The 19,341-nt window shown below is 43.5% G+C and overlaps 1 protein-coding gene across 5 annotated transcripts in view; it reads right to left on the bottom strand.

The window, feature by feature from the left end:
• GPAM (glycerol-3-phosphate acyltransferase, mitochondrial) overlaps positions 2,486–19,341 on the bottom strand; it is a 70,240-nt gene continuing 53,384 nt past the window's right edge. For all 5 annotated transcript variants that reach the window (XM_005698479.3, XM_005698477.3, XM_018041419.1 and 2 more), the window contains 10 exons: positions 19,171–19,256; positions 15,673–15,788; positions 14,126–14,196; positions 12,880–13,144; positions 12,191–12,327; positions 10,936–11,013; positions 10,112–10,252; positions 8,589–8,778; positions 6,933–6,991; positions 2,486–6,254 (listed from right to left, as the gene is read on the bottom strand). In XM_005698479.3, coding sequence (XP_005698536.2) covers positions 6,138–6,254; positions 6,933–6,991; positions 8,589–8,778; positions 10,112–10,252; positions 10,936–11,013; positions 12,191–12,327; positions 12,880–13,144; positions 14,126–14,196; positions 15,673–15,788; positions 19,171–19,256 — 1,260 coding nt within the window. In that variant the 3' untranslated portion in view covers positions 2,486–6,137. The remainder of the gene's footprint in view (positions 6,255–6,932; positions 6,992–8,588; positions 8,779–10,111; positions 10,253–10,935; positions 11,014–12,190; positions 12,328–12,879; positions 13,145–14,125; positions 14,197–15,672; positions 15,789–19,170; positions 19,257–19,341) is intronic.

Raw genomic sequence — 19,341 nt, 5'->3', positions numbered from 1 at the left:
TCCTCTCTGTGATCCCCTCAGAACCATTGCTGAACTTTGGCTCTGCACCGTGACAAATTCACAGCAAATGGTCACAAATTCTAGCCGTTTTTTCAACCTCAGAAACTCTCCTCCTGCTTAACTCTGGGCAAATGAGAGCTTCTGAGAAATCCTTTGAGCTGGACACATCACCCGAGTGATGTGATTGCTCTCTGAACTGTACAGGGGCACCCTCACGATGGACTTTTAAAGATGAAATTAGGTGGGATGAGGGAAGAGAATCCTTACATTCTTTCCCCCCAGCCCGGATGAGACATACTGCTTTCTGCCTTATTCCTCTGAGCCTGTCATTTGTTCCAGGACAAGGGCAGAATTTACAAACCCAGGAAAACCTGTGTCACTATGATGGAAAACAAATCTGAACTCTGCTTTGGCAGAGCCTTCAGCAAACTGCCTCACCCTGAGCCTCAGTTTCATCCGTGGTAAGATGGAGCTAATTAATGGTACCAACCCTAGAGGATCGAGATGATACATAGAAAGTGCTGAGCACAGGCCCAACTCTGTACTCACAAGTAAGTCCCAGGTACCAGCATGCCCAACACATTGTTTTGCTGGAGCCAATTAACTTCCTTCCATTTTCACGTCCTTACGTAATTTGCCAAGTTCCACACCAAACACAAGGAGTGTCCTGCTTCACTGGATGGGACCTGATCATTTTATTTTCTTGTGCTTTTTCATTTGGTTGGTGGTTATAGGACTGAAGTGTCAAACAATGCTGCTTCTGTTCCAGACTCTGTCGTCACTTACTACGTGAGCACCAGTGGTATTCTCTTCTGTAAAACATGAGTGCCAAATACTAGGTGACTCCTAAGTTCCCTTTCAGAGCTAAATTTTCTTTCCTAAATATGAAATGAAAATGAAGGTGAAAGTGTTAGTCACTTAGTCTTGGCTGACTCTTTGCGACCCCATGGAATGTAGCCTGCCAGGCTCCTCTGTCCATGGGATTCTCCAGGCAGGAACACTGGAGTGGGTTGCCATGCTCTCCTCCAGGGGATGTTCCCCACCCAGGGACTGAATCCAGGTCTCCTGCTTTGCAGATCAATTCTTCACCATCTGACCCACCAGGGAAACCCTAAATACGAACGGGAGAAAACAAATACCACACAGTTGCAACACTTTTAAGTTTACAAAACACTTCTGCATTCACCCCATCTCACTTCATCAAAATCCAGGTGTCCCCATACAACACAGAGGACACCCAAATTCACTGGGGCGAGGTGACTAGCTCGGAGGCTTCCAGCATGTGCCAAGAGAGCCAGTCAATCCTTTAAATTCTGTTCCCCAGGCCCCATGCTCTTTCTGCTGTATTCCTTTTAAAAAGAATAAAAACTGATCTGAAAGGCCATATAAAACCCACACACAGAACACAACTTTGACAAGTCTTCCTTTTCCTAGATTGAGGGCTGAGAACCATCCAGATGCCAAGCTTTCTGGTACAAGTCACAAAGTGCAGGAGCTCTGCTGGCATCTACAGAGATGGCTAATAATGGCCAACCTGTGGACATCACAGGTGCTGTGGACAACATAATGCTTTGTATTTGGAGGTTAGAATTTTACTAGCTGTGTGTGTACCAGACAGACGGTAAGGTGTTTAAAAAGGGAATAAACAGGACTAAAATCAGGGAATACAGGACTAAACATGAAAAGACCAGGCTTCAAAATTAACATCCAGTTTAAGACAAGTGGCTGTAAAAGGAGGCATTTTGCTTTGATCAAGTGAAGGCCATATTTGGCAGCAAAAAGAACGTTGCTAATGCAAAGGAAAGAACAAGTACACCCAAGGGTGAGGGCAAAGTCATGGCAACAACACCCCAGAGGAGACCAAAGGGGCCAAAGTACAAAGTTCAGACAGAGGGGCTGGCACAGAACAGATGGGATGGCCCTGGGTGTTGCTCGGGTTCACAGCTCCATCATGTGCTGTCGTGCACCCCAAGGGCATGGATGGTGTCGCCAGGCACCCACTGAACACCCTTTCCAGGGGGCACACTGTCGACAGAAGGCTGCATCTGAGCAATCCAAAGCATCCACTGAAAACAGTGCTCCAATAAAGAACTTGTCCTATTTGTCAAGAGTAAACTATTTTGAGCAACTATTATGAACTTGGGAAAAACCCAAGACTTCCATTCATACTTTTATAAACTTAAACATATTAGAAGGACAGATGCACCATGTTTAAAGGAATAGTCACAGAAACCCAAAGAATATTTCTGTGATGTGAATATTTACTGAGAAGGGCAGTAGCTAAGCTGTAGATATCTACAAACCCAAATGCTTGATCAAATTTGAAGAGCTCTGGCTCAATAATAAACTCATGCACTGCAGGTTCACAAATTTATTTAAGATTGTTTCCTATAAGCATTTTAATCATGGTCTATGTGAAGTGAAACAAGAAGTGTTTGTATAATGAATTATGTAGGGAACTTTTAACGACAGATACAAAACATCAAGAATATATTCACTTTTTGGTTTATTAAAACAAGCTACACCTCTGTGCTTCTTACAATATATTAACAGGCGTAAAATTCAATCCACATTTCCAAATCAGTTCATTCACAACATCACACCATGCTATTTTATGGTACTTTATAATCAACCTTTTTACAACAATCTAACATTTCTTTGTACAACAGGCAAACAGCTTAACACCTTCCATCAAGGCATCTCAGAACTTTAGATGTTTAGAAATAAAGTCAAAAGTTTCCTTCAAATGCCATCATTTTTGTATTAAACTGAAATGCCAGATGCCAAGTCTCAAGTTCCTAAAAAGAGTGGTTTAAAAAACATTTACATCCAAATTAAGTCTTATAAACCTCAGTGGTAGGTCCGATCATTTCTAAACACTAGAACTATTTGTGGATAAAAAGCTGCATTTGATTGTGCAAAATCTTCTGCTAGGTCTGACTTAAAATCTTAATTTTTTTACCCCAATTAATCCTAGTGTTAATTCTGCTCCTTTCAGTTAAAAACCCAGACACATTGAGGGCTGATCTTTCATCAAAGAGCTCTGACCACCTATACGATAGTTTTCTGTGCTTATTGTCTCCAGGGGAGGAAGTATACATCCATTAAACACAATGTTTGAGCATACGAAATCCATGCAGACATGCCTCTGTGCCACTAGGCAGTTACTGCCTTGTCCTCTTACAGAAATACATAACATAGTGTTTCCCAAAATGTTTTCTGTGAACCTCAGGAGAGGTCCATAGGGGTGTTCCAAAGGGGAAAAAGGCTCTGGGGTCGCACAGATCGGGAAATGCTGGGTTAATACAGGCTTGGTACCGGCGGGCCCTGAGCCCTTACTGGGCTAAAGCGCACTGTGAGTTTCTAGGAATGAGGCTTCATGTGCAAATTAATTTTACCAGCAACACTTTTTCTACAAAACACCTAAGAACATCTCACAGAGCACTCATACACAAGCAGAACTCTGGGAAATGGTTTGCTCCTCCGACTGGAAATTCCACAATCCGAGTTTACATTCACTGCGGTCCCTGATGCGTTTTCCCCACTCACCCTGTGACTTCAGGAGGCTGCGCAGACTCGTAGCCCTTTCTCTGTCACGAGTTCTACACACCTCACGCTACTTCCTTCCTTTTCTCTTAGGAGCGAAAGTGCCTTCTTCTCTTCTGAATTTCTTACGACTTTCTCATTTTGAAAGAGTGTAGCTCCATATTGCTTATTATTGGGGCTTTTGGTTTGCTTTTAAACTCAACTCACAGTCTGTCTTCCCCTGGAGGGCATGCATTTCAGTATTATAGAAATGCAGGAAATGGTAATAAATTATTTACAAGCACCTAGTTCATTTAATCTTACGTGAAAGCCATTCACTTTTGGAAAACAAGGAGAATAAATCTTTTAGCAAAACAGTGGTATCTGGAAGCCTTATCGGGATGATGGATATTTGTTCAGTAACGAGGCACGAAAGAATGAGCTGTGCTAAAATTAACGCGAGGGTGAGCTTGTCTGGATGAGCAGAACTTTGGTTGAGATTTGTCTTCCTTAAAAAAGGTTTTCAAAGCACCAGTTAATTACAGAAAGCATGCATATTTATTCTCACAGTGAGTTAAGTGGTGAGAGAGCTAGCAAATCATACATTGCATTCCCCAAAGCATCTGAGTAGATTTCTAGAAAACAAACCAACTGAAAGGGCAAATAGAGCCAGAGAAGCCATTGTTCCCTGCTCAGGCTGGCGAGGCAGCAGCTCTTAGCGGAAGTCACAGGCGGGGCAGCAGCGTCCACAGAGAGGTCAGTCCCAACCTTGACTTAGACAGTCCGAGTGACCCTTGGTCTATAATTTCACGGACGAGTAGAAAAGACTAGTGAAACGTTTGCTTACCTAGACAACGAACACACAAGGGGATAAATCAGCTTCCCTGGCTGTTCCCCAAAACACAGACAGAGCCCAGTCCTACTTAGGACGTAAAATGGAATGTTAACACAGTGAAGGTGCCACTCCACATCAGAGCCGCTGCAACACTGACAACGGCTTAATGGGATGCGAGCTCCTATAAAGAAAACGTGTTTTAAATGCGGAATTTGAGAAGAATGGAAGAAAATCACAACAGCATGGCATTATTGCTCCGAGTTTCAAAAATTTCATACAATGTGAAATACCAATCAGTATTTTTCCCTCTCTCAACACACACAGAATACTCACAAGACATTATTAGTGTTTAAAATCCAAGCTGATAAAAGTACAAACTTTAATTCTCAGTACCTTTCTATTAAATGCAAAGGTTACCTGCGGTATTTGTCAGGAAAAATTCCTAATTCCATAAAACCACAGAGAGAAGAAGAAACAGCTGTTAGAGAACGTTTTCTATCACATGATCTTTAAGAAATCACCATCATTACCACAATTAGAGAACAATTATGATCCCTGCTCACAAAAAAGGCACCTACCTGTTATCAACAATTTTTCATAATTATTTGCCACTATATGGCATCAGGGTTTAGGAAAAGAACCCACGTATATTTTTAAAGAACCATGGTTTTCTTTTTCTCAAAGCTAAAAAAAATCTACAAATGCCAGTCTGCAGGGCCATCACATATGTGATGTACAACCCACTCTGCCCAACTTGAGTGGGTACCAGCCACTCAAAAGCGTACAACCAGTCTACAGGATGTAAGAGGGTTGGGCCATGAGGCTGCAGCCAGGGCACTTCACACTAACACAGGCGATCAGGCCAAGCTAATAGGTTAGGACAGTTGCTACCTCCAAGACACAACTGTACCTGAGAGGCAGGTGCTGCCTGAGGCAGGAGGTCGGGGGAGGGGTGGCAGGGAAGGGACACAGACACAGAACAGGAGTTGCTCCTAAATACTTGCCCGTCATTTAAAACTCAATGGCACTTTTTCACAGGAGCAAACATTTTCAAAGTCAATTTTCCAGCCTAGTTTAGCTTGAACTTCACCAGCCAAATTTATTTCCTGGTATGAGCTGATTGGTCAGATTATCTCTATTCCTGACCTAAATTAAGATTGTGTTTTCATTTAGCTCTTAAAACACTTTCTATACCTGACTACAACAGACAGCACAGTGACACCTCTGTGTGAAGAGCCCATTCATTTGTAAAGCACTTTGTGAGGAAAAAAATGTTCCCATTTAACAGTTAGCTACAATGGACATAGATAACACCAGAGACAAAAAAAAGAAAACAGTGAATGGATGACTCAGTTATTTTTCAAGGAAGCATTAATCAGAACGTATACCAACAAATTACCTGACGGCATTAAGTGTACTAAACAAGATTCAGTTTCAGAATTAACTACATTTGTGTGTCCATCACAGTAATAAGCCCCTAACTGTTATATTTAAAATGTAAATCTTTAATAAACTCCAAAATTTCATTTTGCAATCTACTGATCATGAACTGCAAATGGAGGCCGGGGCCCCCATGGTGTGATCTGTAGGCGGCTGTGTCACGCCAGTGTCCAGCGATCACAGATCACGGAGGAGAGAAGGCACTTGTCTTCCAGGAGGCCACGTCAGGACGGGTCAGGCCCGACCACACGACGGCACCGTCCACTCTCGTGCCACAGGCAGAGCCTACGAGGAACTGGTCCCACGCCTGTCACTTGCCAGAGGTGCCCGAAGTTACCTACAGCACCACGAAATGCAGAATATATTCCAGGAGTTTTTGCCGGTTGCATTGAGGTAGAAAAGTGCTGCTGAGTTCTAAAACAGACACTCTCTTTTGTTTGGTCTCTTTGAAAACCTAGAGAGAAAGTTTAGATTAAATTAAAGACAAACGAAAAAGGGTAAGGGGGCGGGGAGACATTTCTGTCACCAACCCTTACTTGATGGGCAGTAAGGTACATAAAGCCATATCCAGGCTTTAAGAAAATGTACGTGTAGGGTGTGTGTGAGCACGGGGTAGGAAGGTTACGGGGGTGGGAGATTATGGGGGCAGGTGTGGGGTTTACTAGTGTACTAGATTTTAAATTTTATGTTAGAATAAAGTCACAGAAGAGTTCCTCACAAAAACCACTAGTACCTCCATGGAACTCATGTCCCAAGTAATTTGTGAAGATAAAGGATAGCTTAGGATACTTTTAGCAATACTGGTAAAAACACAAGAAAATAACTGAAAATCATATGGCATAATTAACATCCCCACCAAAACTGCAGTAGAATCTTGAAACACATGGACACCTTCATTTAGGATGAAAACCAGGACAATTTTGGAACATGCAAATAAATCTGTACGGAGGGGCCCCACCTTCAACATGCCCTTCCTCCTCCCAATCCCCAGAAATGCCTGCATGATTAATCCTGCAGAAACTGCTTTGTCTCAGGGTCCAGCCCAACACAAAGGTGACTCAGACAGATTAGATCTAAACAAAAAGGACAGACGTGAACACATGCTCTTGTACCATAAGTGGTGGACACTCACCCCGATATCCTTAAACATTTTCACAGCATTCTTCACAAGACAGTAAGTGGCACTCTCAGCTGTGGAGAAAGAATCAGGCCCTGTCAAATGTTTAGGCCCAGGGACAATGAAAACCCCAGTATCCACGGGAAGAGAGGGTAGCAGGCTGGGAGGAGGTCAGAGCAAGCCCAGGGACCGCGCCAAGCTCCCTTTTCTACCACTCACTCGTGAGGCCGCGAAGGGTCTGCTCTTTCTTCAAATTTACTCTGTCATCTTTTGGGGGTGCGTGGGGGAGATGGAGACAGGGGTAGGGAGAGAAAGAGAAAAAGGGAGGGAGGAAGGGGAGGAGGCAGGGGAGGACAGAGAGAAGAGGAAGGGAAAGAGAAATACCCAAAATATCCATCTTGAAGGGTTTTTGTGAGACTCAAATGAGCCAGAATGTAGTTCTTTCAAACTGTGCAGGAATGCATAGATGACTCCTACTGCAGTGGAACCAGAAAAAGCACAAGCCCAGAGGTCAGAAAAAAGGAATTCTAAACCCAGGTTGCCCTTTAACTAGCTGCATGATCTGGAATAGTGTCTTCATCTCTAAAGTGAGGTGATTCTAGGTCTTGATCTCAGTCTAGAGATACAGCTATAGACGTAGCTATATATCTCTCTATATGCCACTCTGTAGAGCTCTAGCTTTCTCTGGAGAAGGCAATGGCACCTCACTCCAGTACTCTTGCCTGGAAAATCCCATGGATGGAGGAGCCTGGTGGGCTGCAGTCCATGGAGTCGCTATGAGTCGCACGCGACTGAGTGACTTCACTTTCACTTTTCACTTTCACGCAATGGAGAAGGAAATGGCAACCCACTCCAGTGTTCTTGCCTGGAGAATCTCAGGGATGGCAGAGCCTGGTGGGCTGCCATCTATGGGGTTGCACAGAGTCGGACACGACTGAAGCAACTTAGCAGCAGCAGCAGCAGCAGCAGCTATCTCTAGATAAATATCTAGTGATCGATTATCTCTAGATCCGTCATGGCTTTAAAAATTATTGAGTCAAAGTAGCTGCAGTCTTAAAGCATAACTGTAGAGAATGCTGCTCCCACCCCAATCACACCTTTTCCATAAGAGACAGAACCAGGTGCCGGGCGGGGGCGGGGGGCAACAGCGGTGCACACTGCTGCTGGGAGTTCCTGGGTTTAGCACTCAGGAACTGTTGGACCACACCTACTAACTCTAAATACACCACACCCTGCGAACAGGCAATTCTCCTGTACAGGCCTACATAAATAAGTCCATTTGTTTACCCAAGGACACACTCAAACATGTTCACGGCAGCACTACTCGGAGGAGCGCTGAACTGCAAAGCCCAAATATCCATCAGTGATGGACAGGAATCAATGAAATGTGGTAAATATTTACACAGTGGAATACTACAACACAAGAATAAACTACATGCAACAGCATGTATGAATCTCGCTTACAATGTTAGGAGAAAACTGCCAGACATGAGTGTATCATCTGTGTAGTTCAATTTATACAACACACCCAAAGAGGTAGTAGGAGCAATCCATGGAGTGAGAGGTCAGGATAATTTTGCTTTCTTTTTTTCCAACTATCTGCAATGTGCAGATTCCTGTAATCAAAAACGACATAGCTTTCAAAAGAAGCCAAGAGAGGGGCACACATACCGTACACGGCAACCCTCCTCTCCGTTCTCGTGATCAGGTATTTGTGCAGCTTCTGCAGGAATTCAGGCTCGGGAACGGGACCGCCGAAGTTGTGAATGAAGATAGCGGCAGAGCTGTAGGCCTCCAGCAGAGGCCCGAGGAGCCTCTGTAGGAAGGTGATGAACTGCTGGTGCTCCTTGGACTGACTCACCTGGGAGGGCGAGAGTGGAGACCCAGTCGTGGCAGGGACAGAGGCATCGCCTCGGAGCACCAGCAGCTCAAGAAGGCGGTCCCTCGCTGCCCCACACAGAAGCAGCCTACCGCTCGCTCCATGGGCTCAGAATCGCCCCTGGAGATGACCGCGGGTTTTGAAATGTGTTCTTTATTGTCATCAGTGACTTTCATGGTATTTGAGGTTTACGTTCATTGAACAGCTGCCTAGAAAAAACGGTTGTACTTGAATGACATAATTATGACATACTGTCATCACTGAAAATGGCTGGTACCCAGGCTGGACCCTCCAGGCTTTGAAGCCTGGCTCAGCAGTCCCTCAAGTGCACAGAAGGCCACATGCCTCAACCCCTGACGTCATCTCGGTCCCTCCCGGCCCTCACAGCCGCCACGCCCACGTGGTCTCTGGCCCAGCCCAGCACCGCAGGAAAAGGTGGTGGTGGTAATGGGGTGCTCTGCGCAGTGGGGGCTCGCAGTGGCCCCCCAGAAATGTGCACGTTCAGATAAGCCTCCCTGGGGCAAGATTACTGCCCCATTTGGAACTAGCAATACCTAAAAGGAAAAAAACCCAAAAGTCACTTGGACTCCGAGTCTGTATGCCTATGTATGTCTGTGTATGCCTGCGCACGCACACGTGTGTGTGTGTGTGTGTGTGTGTGTGTTACCCCACTGCAAAGAAAGCAATCCACTTAGGGTATTCAGAAAAGTAGGGTCATTCTTACTGATTGCTAAAATTACAAATTAGACAAAATCGCTTTTTCTAAAGCAAGGACCATCAATCTTTTAAAAATCAAATCTTCTGACAGGATTTGTTTAAATGAAGGCAAAGAGCCTGATGCATGAAATTCTGGGAGCGATGGCAAGACGGAACACGACTCAAGCAGAGCAACTGGGCCAGTGGCAGCGGAACGTGAACTCCTCCTCTCCCTCAGCTGGCACAGCGCCGCCTTGCCTTGTTCACTGATGCCTGAACAGAACCTCTGCCTCTTCAGCAGTGAGTGCAGGGAGGGCTACCGGTCTGCATCTGTGCATTCTGGAGAGAGGGTCACGAAAGGTATCATCTATGACGTTCATCTTCCTGAGAGCTGAGACTCTTGTCTCTTCTTCCATTTATCTATACCCCAGACTGAATCGTTTCAGGGATTAATTCAAGTCAGTTTCAGTGTCTTAACTGGGCAGAAAGTGCCACGGCCAGTTTGTGAGTGCTTTGAGTACATCGCCAGAGTCCCAGTTTTTAAGCACCCTGTCCATCTGTGGCAACATGAGCCTCAACTCAACACTGTGGTGTCCACCCAGACTCTTCACCCAAGTACCTTCAGGTAGCAATCTCGTTGCTCCTCACCAAAATCGCTGTCTTCATCTTCTTCATCACTTCTCCAAGACAAAGGTTCCGGAAGCTTCTTGTCCCACTGCTGCTCGGCAAGACCAGGACTGATATCTTCCTGATCATCTTGCTATGCCAGGGAGATGACCAACAGTTGATAAATGTGCTCAGGCACGCAAACGCCCGCCCGGCTGGACCCCAAAGTCACCCTCTCTCATGCCCCCGCCTCCTCTTTCTGTCCAGCCAGGCATGAGATCAGTCCACCACCCTCTCCAAACCCAAAATCACTCAGGAGACAGCAGGGGAGGAAAGAAGAAAAGAAAGAGTGAGGATAAAAGCTACCAGCCACGTCAATTAAAGTACCATCAGCTCTGCTAAACTGGCATCTACTTTCCCAGGCCACACCCTTTATACAGAAGCTGCCAAAATTAAAACAAAACCTCAAAAAAGAAAAATGTCCACATGAAAGCTACAAGCACATGGATATACAGAAGATCTGGTCTTGGAACACAGGCTTCTGGATGCCATGGAACCAAGTCAAGATATGCTTTATGCAACACCAGTTACATAAAAGGAACCAAAATAATATTAAACCATTCCGAAAGACATTTACTCTCTCCATTCCTATTTTTCTCATCTCATCTTGGACATGACTCTCTCTCTCTCACTCTCTCTCTCTCTCTCTATACACACACACACACACACACACACACACACACACACCCCAAATGGAATCATTGGTAAAGCGGGTGGTAGAAAAGATAATAAAGAACAAGAAACTAAAGGCAAACAAAAGCAAGCTAGCCTTCTTACCTCCGCCACTATAAGAATGCCATACTGGATAAACCTGCCCACTGTTTCGTGGCAAGTTTGGTAAAAGGTCTGGCAGGGCTGCAAAGAAAAGGCATTTCAGTGTAAATCTCATGGTCTTCCACTTATTTTTTTTAAAGACAGAAGACAGTGTACAAAGTGGCTGCCAAATACTTCCATGGTATCACCTGCCTCACTCCACTAGTCAAGCACTAAGCTTTCTGACACCACCCTCTTGACAAGCTCACACTGTGGACAAAGTCCGAGAAGAGGCCTTGTCACCTGACTGGTAGAGCGCCCAGTGAGGCACCACCTGCAGACGGAGCTCCTGAGCTGAGTTCCCCCAGCCCCACCCCTCCAGTAGAGTGCGGCCTCAGAAGGGCTACGTGACCGGCCCCTACACCTATTTTTTTCCTTTATAAGACAATTTCCCTGCAAAATCTATCTTACAGTAAATGCTGTACACAAGGTGGTGGATGAGGAAATGCAATATGTATTCAAGTAATTAAAAAAAAAAACCCAAGTGAAAGACAATGTCAACCTTGAGAGCCTTATCTACTCTTTTCTCTCCCATCCTGCCCCCCAGATTCATGCGAAACAAATTCCACAACAGGACACAAATATAACATATACAGACAATGCTGTGGAGGAGGGCTGTGCTCCCAACACCTGTACTCAGAAATGTCCCAGGACACATTCCCATAAGTGGAAAACAACAGGCTTTAAAATAAGAATTTTATTCATTGATGACTTTGAAGGGAAAAAAAGACTCTCTGCTGCTTAATATGTATGCCTCATTATAAATGTCTAGAAGTGTTCAAATATAACATAAATGCTCGTTAGTTCTGCTGGGCCTTAGTTCCCCCATTTGGAGGAGGGGCTGAGCAGATGAGTTTTAAGACTGTTTCTGCCTCTCCTCGTCTAGGTTTCTCTCATCCATGGGCGGGCATGTTAATCATTTACAAACCCCTGACCCAGTGGCTTATGCATGATAAGAGGTTCTGTGCCTCTGGATCTGAGTGATGGAGAACACTGAGCCCTTGCAGCCATCAGAGCACAGGACGGGTTCTCTGGAGCAGTGACCCCGAGGGCAAACCGAGACAGTAACAACGCAATGGTCTGGTGGTCACTGAGACCCAGGGGGAGGATGTAAAGCTTCAGTAATAGACCGAAAATTCTCTAAGAGGAAAGCATTTTATGTTTTCATTAAGATGCTCAAGAATAAGAGAAGAGGAGACACTAAAGAGTCTTCACTTACGAGAGAGATGGTGCCTTCATTGGAGAGCAGATAGCACAGGCTGGCGGCCTTGCGTACCAGCTGCTCCTGGCTGACCAAGCTGGGAGACGTGGGCCCTCCTGGGCCCCTCTTCTTCAGAACTGCGTAAAGGCTGCAGGCTGAGAAAGTAAAAGCATCAGCGAAGCTGCAGCCTTAGATCTCCAAGAAAAACCTTGGAGAGGCTCAGACTGGCTGGACTACCACAAAAGATCATTGATACATCCAAAATAATTGTCTGCGTTCACGGAAATTCAAGTAAATCCCTTCAGAATTTACTTCTGATTCCATGTGCTTCCAACCCTGTCAGACTTTCTTCAGAGGCTTCCATCCCGTCTGCCCTCCGTCTCCTCTGTTCCCCCGACTCACTCCACTGCCACAAGTATGTCTCATCTCAACTAGATTTCCAGATCCTGGGCAGCAAGACATCTGACCTCTCCTACTTGGTAAATCATGTGATACTATGTATACAGCAGTTCAGTTACTCCTCATTGAATAGCAAATATAAAAATAAGCTATAATCAGTGAAACAGCAGATGACACTTTTCTTTCAAAACTAAAACTATAGCAACACATTCCCTGAAACCAGGGACTGTCATCCAAACTGAAGTAGATACCATCACGTGCTTTTGGCCACTTGATTTGCCATGAAAATCCTTCAGGGCCTGACATACCTATGATGGCCTCCATGATAAAGACGTGGAGCACCCCATTGCTGTAGAAGTTGAGTTCAAAGACTGATGGGATAGTTGTGCTAGGAGTAATAAAAAACTCATCGTTCTTGCTGGTGTGGGTGATTGTGATACAATTTCCCAGCAGCTGTATGGCATGCATGACTACATCTTCTGAATTTCCTGAGAAACCCAAGTCAAAATCACGAGCCAGGACCTCCTCCTTCATCACAAAGAAGTCTTCCACCAACGTGGAGAGGTCAATTCCCTATAAAAACAGACAGAAGTGGTCTCATGAGAACACAAAACCCACTTCTCAAAAGATGGAGAGACTGCCCCAAGGATTTTTTTTTCCCCCTTGCCTTGGCTTGCCTGAAGTTCGCTGTCAGGAAAAAAAAAAAAAAAAACCGAACACCAGTGTAAAGAAAGTTAGAAAACTGGTTAAAAAGCTGTCCAGCAGGAATGTCAAGAGATTTCATGTCCAGAGCATATTCTAGCCACAAAACATGATGTAGCATGTAAGGTCTCAAAGGGAAAAAGCCACCTTCTGGAAAGAAGCAGTGCTTATTTTTTCAGCAAGAATTTCTCAAATTTCTGGGCTGCTATTTATATATTGGCACTACATTTGATGTTCAGAACATGACTGCGACAGAGACAGACAGACAGTCTTTCCCATTACAGGACTTAGACAAGTGTATTCTAGGAAAGCAGAGTGCAAGTCCTAAATACAAGTCAAACAGCTTGGAAACCATTACAACCAGAATACTTTCTATCTGTCAAAAGACATGCCTTATTTCCATTAACTGTATTCTTCAAAGAATGCCTTACTGTCAGATAAAACAGTCCCTGAGGCTTTTTTCATATAGATGTCTTCCTCCATTGGGTTGTAAGCCCCTGTGGGCAGAGTCCTCAGATTATTTTACTGTTCATCTCACAGGACTGTGCTTCCCCGGTGGCTCAGATGGTAAAGAATCTGCTTGCAATGCGGGAGACCTGGGTTCGATCCCTGGGTTGGGAAGATTCCCCTGGAGAAAGGAACGGCTACCCACTCCAGTATTCTTGCCTAGAGAATTCCATGGACAGAGAAGCCTGGCAGTCCATGGGGTCGCAAAGAGTCGGACACGACTGAGTGACTTTCACTCACAGGACTAGCTGGAAGGGAGCCAAATCTATCAGTGGACAAGCATCTGAAAAGCTGATAAAGCATTTCCCTGCTTTCTGCTGAACTCCAGCGAGACTGCAGACGTACCTGCCTGTGTCTATAGAGGAGCAGACAAGCCACGATGTGTGTCGACATAATAGCGCAGGACTTGCTAGCAGCTGGAAGGCAAACACACACCTTTTAGTTGTGCTTTTTTTAATATAGCTGAAACTTTTTACAAAGTACCTAAATCTTAAAAAAAAAAAAAAAAAGTATCTTAATTAGGAACATTGAAAACTATAAAAGTCTTCTACTGTATTTATTATACCTGATTCACCAAAGGGAAATCACAATTTGCTCTGGACCAGTGGAAGCTCATTAGAGATCATTGCTCATTTAATAGAATTCAGTCTAAGATAGGTCTACCCTCAACCCAGAAATCGATTTTAACTTCCTCTTTTCAAGCTGGACCAGAGGCAGGTCAGAGGTAGGGAGGAAGGGGACAGACAGACATCTGAGAATGACTATAGTCCATAACTCAATATTCCAAATTTTTAGAAATTTATAATCACATAAATCAAATATGAGAACATCTATGGAATAATCTAAGATAACGACACCATTTGTGGGTTTTCTGAGATGATAATGAATTCACGAATACTTCATTCATAATTAATGTTACCCCAAGTGTTTAAGGAACAAAAAAGTTCCCAGTACCACATATATTTGGCCTTTAAAAAGTATACTTAAAAAGCTTTCATAATACTTGTTTTATAAATGGAAAACAGCACAAAACTGCAAAAAAAAAATTTTTTTTATAGACTAGACAGCAACCCATCTGGTCATCTGGGTAGTGGGTTTTATCTTTACTTTCCAGTTTTTCAGCACTTAAGGATGTATTATTTTCAGCATCCAGGATTTAAGCAGAGACTCCAACAGACATCCTCAGAAAAGAGGATCTTGGTCCAGCGTAAAGCAATAGCAGCAGCGGCTAGGCAGAAAGGAGCAAGATGAGGTGAGGATGCCTCCACGCAGACAGCAAGCGTGGAGGGCCTAACCTGATGGGGAGGAGGCACAGGGAAGGGCAAAGAAATCCCAAGCTATTGCTGCTTCCGACCTTAAAGCAGCCTCTACAATGTAATACAATGCTGCCACTTGCAACTTGAGGATGGCTAATTCTGCACGTAACTCGCTCCACTCTGATTCACTCCCACTGCATTATTAGTGTACAACCATCCCACCGAGAAGAGCAGAACCTCTTTAGGTACAGAGCCAATGACTCAATGTGTAGTCCCCACAGCTAGAATAAAGCTTTACATGCAAGAGACACACAACATTTACCAAATAAAAAGGATCACGAGGTCACAGGGGAAAGGGACGTGCAACCATAAACCTAGAAGCTGTACCACAAATGGGTTCAAAGAGACTAATTCATGAGCACCTACTAATTATCTGGCACTGTGTGAGATGTTTCATCCAGTTATCTCAAATCCTCTCAGCATGATCTTCCTTCTAATAACTTACTTAGTATCCCCTGCATGTTAGTTCTAGAGCCAGAAGTAGAATCTAACTTTGGCAGATTCCAAAACCTGTATGGTTCACGCTGCATCACACTGAATCTGAATTACGGAATGAAAGAGTGGAATTCTACTTACTGAAGAGAATGTGCTCAGCCAGATGTGCAATCAGTCTTCTTCGGCGGGATTCATCTGTTGCATTTCTGGACTCGTTAACGGACATGTCTGTACCTTCATCAGCAGCATCACTGGGTCTAAAAAGTTTTTTGTATTTTTTTTTTAATTAGACTTCTATAACCCCAATCTTTCCCAAAGCAAATGACATGAGATACAAATGTATTAGATACTTCACTACATATTCTAAATTTAAACCACAAATAGATTATTTCTATGAGTTGTTTTCCTCCAAAATATACTTCATTATAGGCTTCCCTGGTGGCTCAGATGGTAAAGATTCTGCCTGCAATGCAGGAGATGTGGGTTCGATCCCTGGGTCAGGAAGATCCCCTGGAGAAGGGAACGGCTACCCACTCCAGTATTCTTGCCTGGAGAATTTCATGGACAGAGGAGCCTGGTGGGCTACAGCCCATGGGGTCGCAAAGAGTTGGACACAACTGAGTAACTAACACATACCTACCTCATTATATTTAAGACACTCTCCTGAACACAACATGTTATTTATTTATGACTAAGTAATCTGTTGGTACATCACTTTCAGAACTCACTGGCAGAAAAAATGCATAAAACAAGATGCTCCATTTTAAAAGTTTCAAAAATTCTATATTTAAACATATTTTTTAAAAGGCTTAATATTTCAGTGACCATTTGATTTGAATTCTGGAAAATTCACATAAGAAACTCTTTTACATGTTACATGAATGTGCAATATGCGTAAGCTAAACTACTACCACAAAGAACATTTGAAGTATTCAAAAACAGAAATAAAATAAGAACTCATAAGAGTCACAAATCAAAAGGATTTTAAGATCCAAATAATCAAAAACCTTCAAACTAATACACAAAAACATTACTTCAAGATCCTTTACTAGACCAAATTACTAGAAAAATTACTCAAGCGAGGAAGTAAAAACGAGAATATAAACATCCTTAACAAAGGTAACCAATTTTTTCCATGCAATGTAAGAAATCTGTGTGTGCTGAGTCACTCCAGTCATGTCCGACCTCTTTGCAACCCTATGGACTTTGTAGCCTGCCAGGCTCCTCTGTCCATGGGATTCTTCAGGCAGGAATACAGGAGTGGGTCGCTGTGCCCTTTTCCAGGGGATTTTCCTGACCCAGGGATCGAACCAGTATCTCTTATGTCTCCTGAACTGGCAGGCAGTCTTTACTACTGGCACCACCTGGGAAGTCCAATAAAAGACATAACAGATATTCAGTATAAAGAACTTCCATAAATCTTCAGTTCAGTTCAATTCAGTCGGTAAGTCACGGCTGATTCTTTGCTACCCCATGGACTGCAGTGTGCCAGGCCTCCCTGTCCATCACCAACTCCCAGAGTTTACTCAAACTCATGTCCATTGAGTCGGTGATGCCATCCAACCATCTCATCCTCTGTCGTCCCCTTCTCCTCCCACCTTCAATCTTTCCCAGCATCAGGGTCTTTTCAAATGAGTCAGTTCTTCGCATCAGGTGACCAAAGCAATGGAGTTTCAGCTTCAACATCAGTCCTTCCAATGACTGATCTCCTTTAGGATGGATTGGTTGGATCTCTTTGCAGTCCAAGGGACTCTCAAGAGTCTTCTCCAACACCACAGTTCAAAAGCATCGATTCTTCGGCATTCAACTTTCTTTATAGTCCAACTCTCACATCCACTGGAAAAAGCATGGTCTTGACTAGATGGACCTTTCCTGGCAAAGTAATGTCTCTGCTTTTTAATATGCTATCTAGGTTGGTCATAACTTTTCTTTCAAGGAGTAAGCGTCTTTTCATTTCATGGCTGCAATCACCATCTGCAGTGATTTTGGAGCCCCAAAAAATAAAATCTGCCACTGTTTCCACTGTTTCCCCATCTATTTGCCATGAAGTGATGGAAACCAAATGCCATGGTCTTAGTTTTCTGAATGCTGAGTTTAAGCCAACTTTTTCACTCTCCTCTTTCACTTTCATCAAGAGGCTCTTTAGTTCTTCTTCACTTTCTGCCATAAGAGTGGTGTCATCTGCATATTTGAGCTTATTGATATTTCTCACGACAATCTTGATTCCAGCTTGTGTTTCTTCCAGTCCAGTGTTTCTCATGATGTACTCTGCATATAAGTTAAATAAGCAGGGTGACAATATACAGCCTTGACATACTCCTTTCCCTATTTGGAACCAGTCTGTTGTTCCATGTCCAGTTCTAACTGTTGCATCCTGACCTGCATACAGATTTCTCAAGAGGCAGGTCAGGTGGTCTTGTATTCCCATCTCTTTCAGAATTTTCCACAGTTTGGGGTGATCTACAGAGTCAAAGGCTTTGGCATAGTCAATAAAGCAGAAATAGATGTTTTTCTGGAACTCTCTTGCTTTTTCGATGATCCAGAGGTTGTTGGCAATTTGATCTCTGGTTCCTCTGCCTTTTCCAAATCAAGCTTGTACATCTGGAAGTTCACAGTTTATGTACTGTTGAAGCCTGGCTTGGAGAATTTTGAGCATTACTTTACTAGCGTGTGAGATGAGTGCACTTGTGCGGCAGTTTGAGCATTCTTTGACATTGCCTTTCTTTGGGATCAGAATGAAAACTGACCTTTTCCAGTCCTGTGGCCACGGCTGAGTTTTCCAAATTTGCTGGCATATTGCATGCAGCACTTCTACAGCATCATCTTTTAGGATTTGAAATAGCTCAACTGGAATTCCATCACCTCCACTAGCTTTGTTCATAGTGATGCTTCCTAAGGCCCACTTGACATCACATTCCAGAATATCTGGCTCTAGGTGAATGATCACACCATCATGATTATCTGGGTCATGAAGATCTTTTTTGTATAGTTCTTCTGTGTATTTTTGCCACTTCTTCTTAATATCTTCTGCTTCTGTTAGGTCCATACCATTTCTGTCCTTTATTGAGCCCATCTTTGCATGAAATGTTCCCTTGGTATCTCTAATCTTCTTGAAGAGATATCTAGTCTTTCACATTCTGTTGTTTTCCTCTATTTCTTTGCACTGATCACTGAGGAAGGCTTTCTTATGTCTCCTTGCTATTCTTTGGAACTCTACATTCAAATGCTTATATCTTTCCTTTTCTCCTTTGCTTTTCACTTCTTTTCTTTACACAGCTATTTGTAAGCCCTCCTCAGACAGCCATTTTGCTTTTTTGCACTTCTCTTTCTTGGGAATGGTCTTGATCCTTGTCTCCTCTACAATTTCATGAACCTCCGTCCATAGTTTATCAGGCACTCTGTCTATCAGATCTAATCCCTTGAATCTATTTCTCACTTCCACTTTATCATCGTAAGGGATTTGATTTAGGTCATACCTGAATGGTCATAAGTCTGAATTTGGCAATAAGGAATTCATGATCTGAGCCACAGTCAGTTTCCAGTCTTGTTTTTGCTGACTGTATAGAGCTTCTCCATCTTTAACTGCAAAGAATATAATCAATCTGATCTTGGTATTGACCATCTGGTGATAAATCTTACCTTGAGGGAAGTATAGCTGGCAACAATGCTTGCTCCAAAGAAAGTGGAGCAGAAACAGGTTTCTGACTTTGGCTTTCTAAATATTCCTGGAAAAATAAAACACAATCATTTACTCCCACTGTCTGACTTCCATAAACATATATAAAATATAATTTCATCTTCAAAAAGTTA

Source organism: Capra hircus, chromosome 26, assembly GCF_001704415.2.
Source record: "Capra hircus breed San Clemente chromosome 26, ASM170441v1, whole genome shotgun sequence".
NCBI lineage: Eukaryota > Metazoa > Chordata > Mammalia > Artiodactyla > Bovidae > Capra > Capra hircus.
The sequence above is the reverse complement of the archived record's forward strand: the minus strand, read 5'-3'. Positions and strand labels throughout refer to the sequence as shown.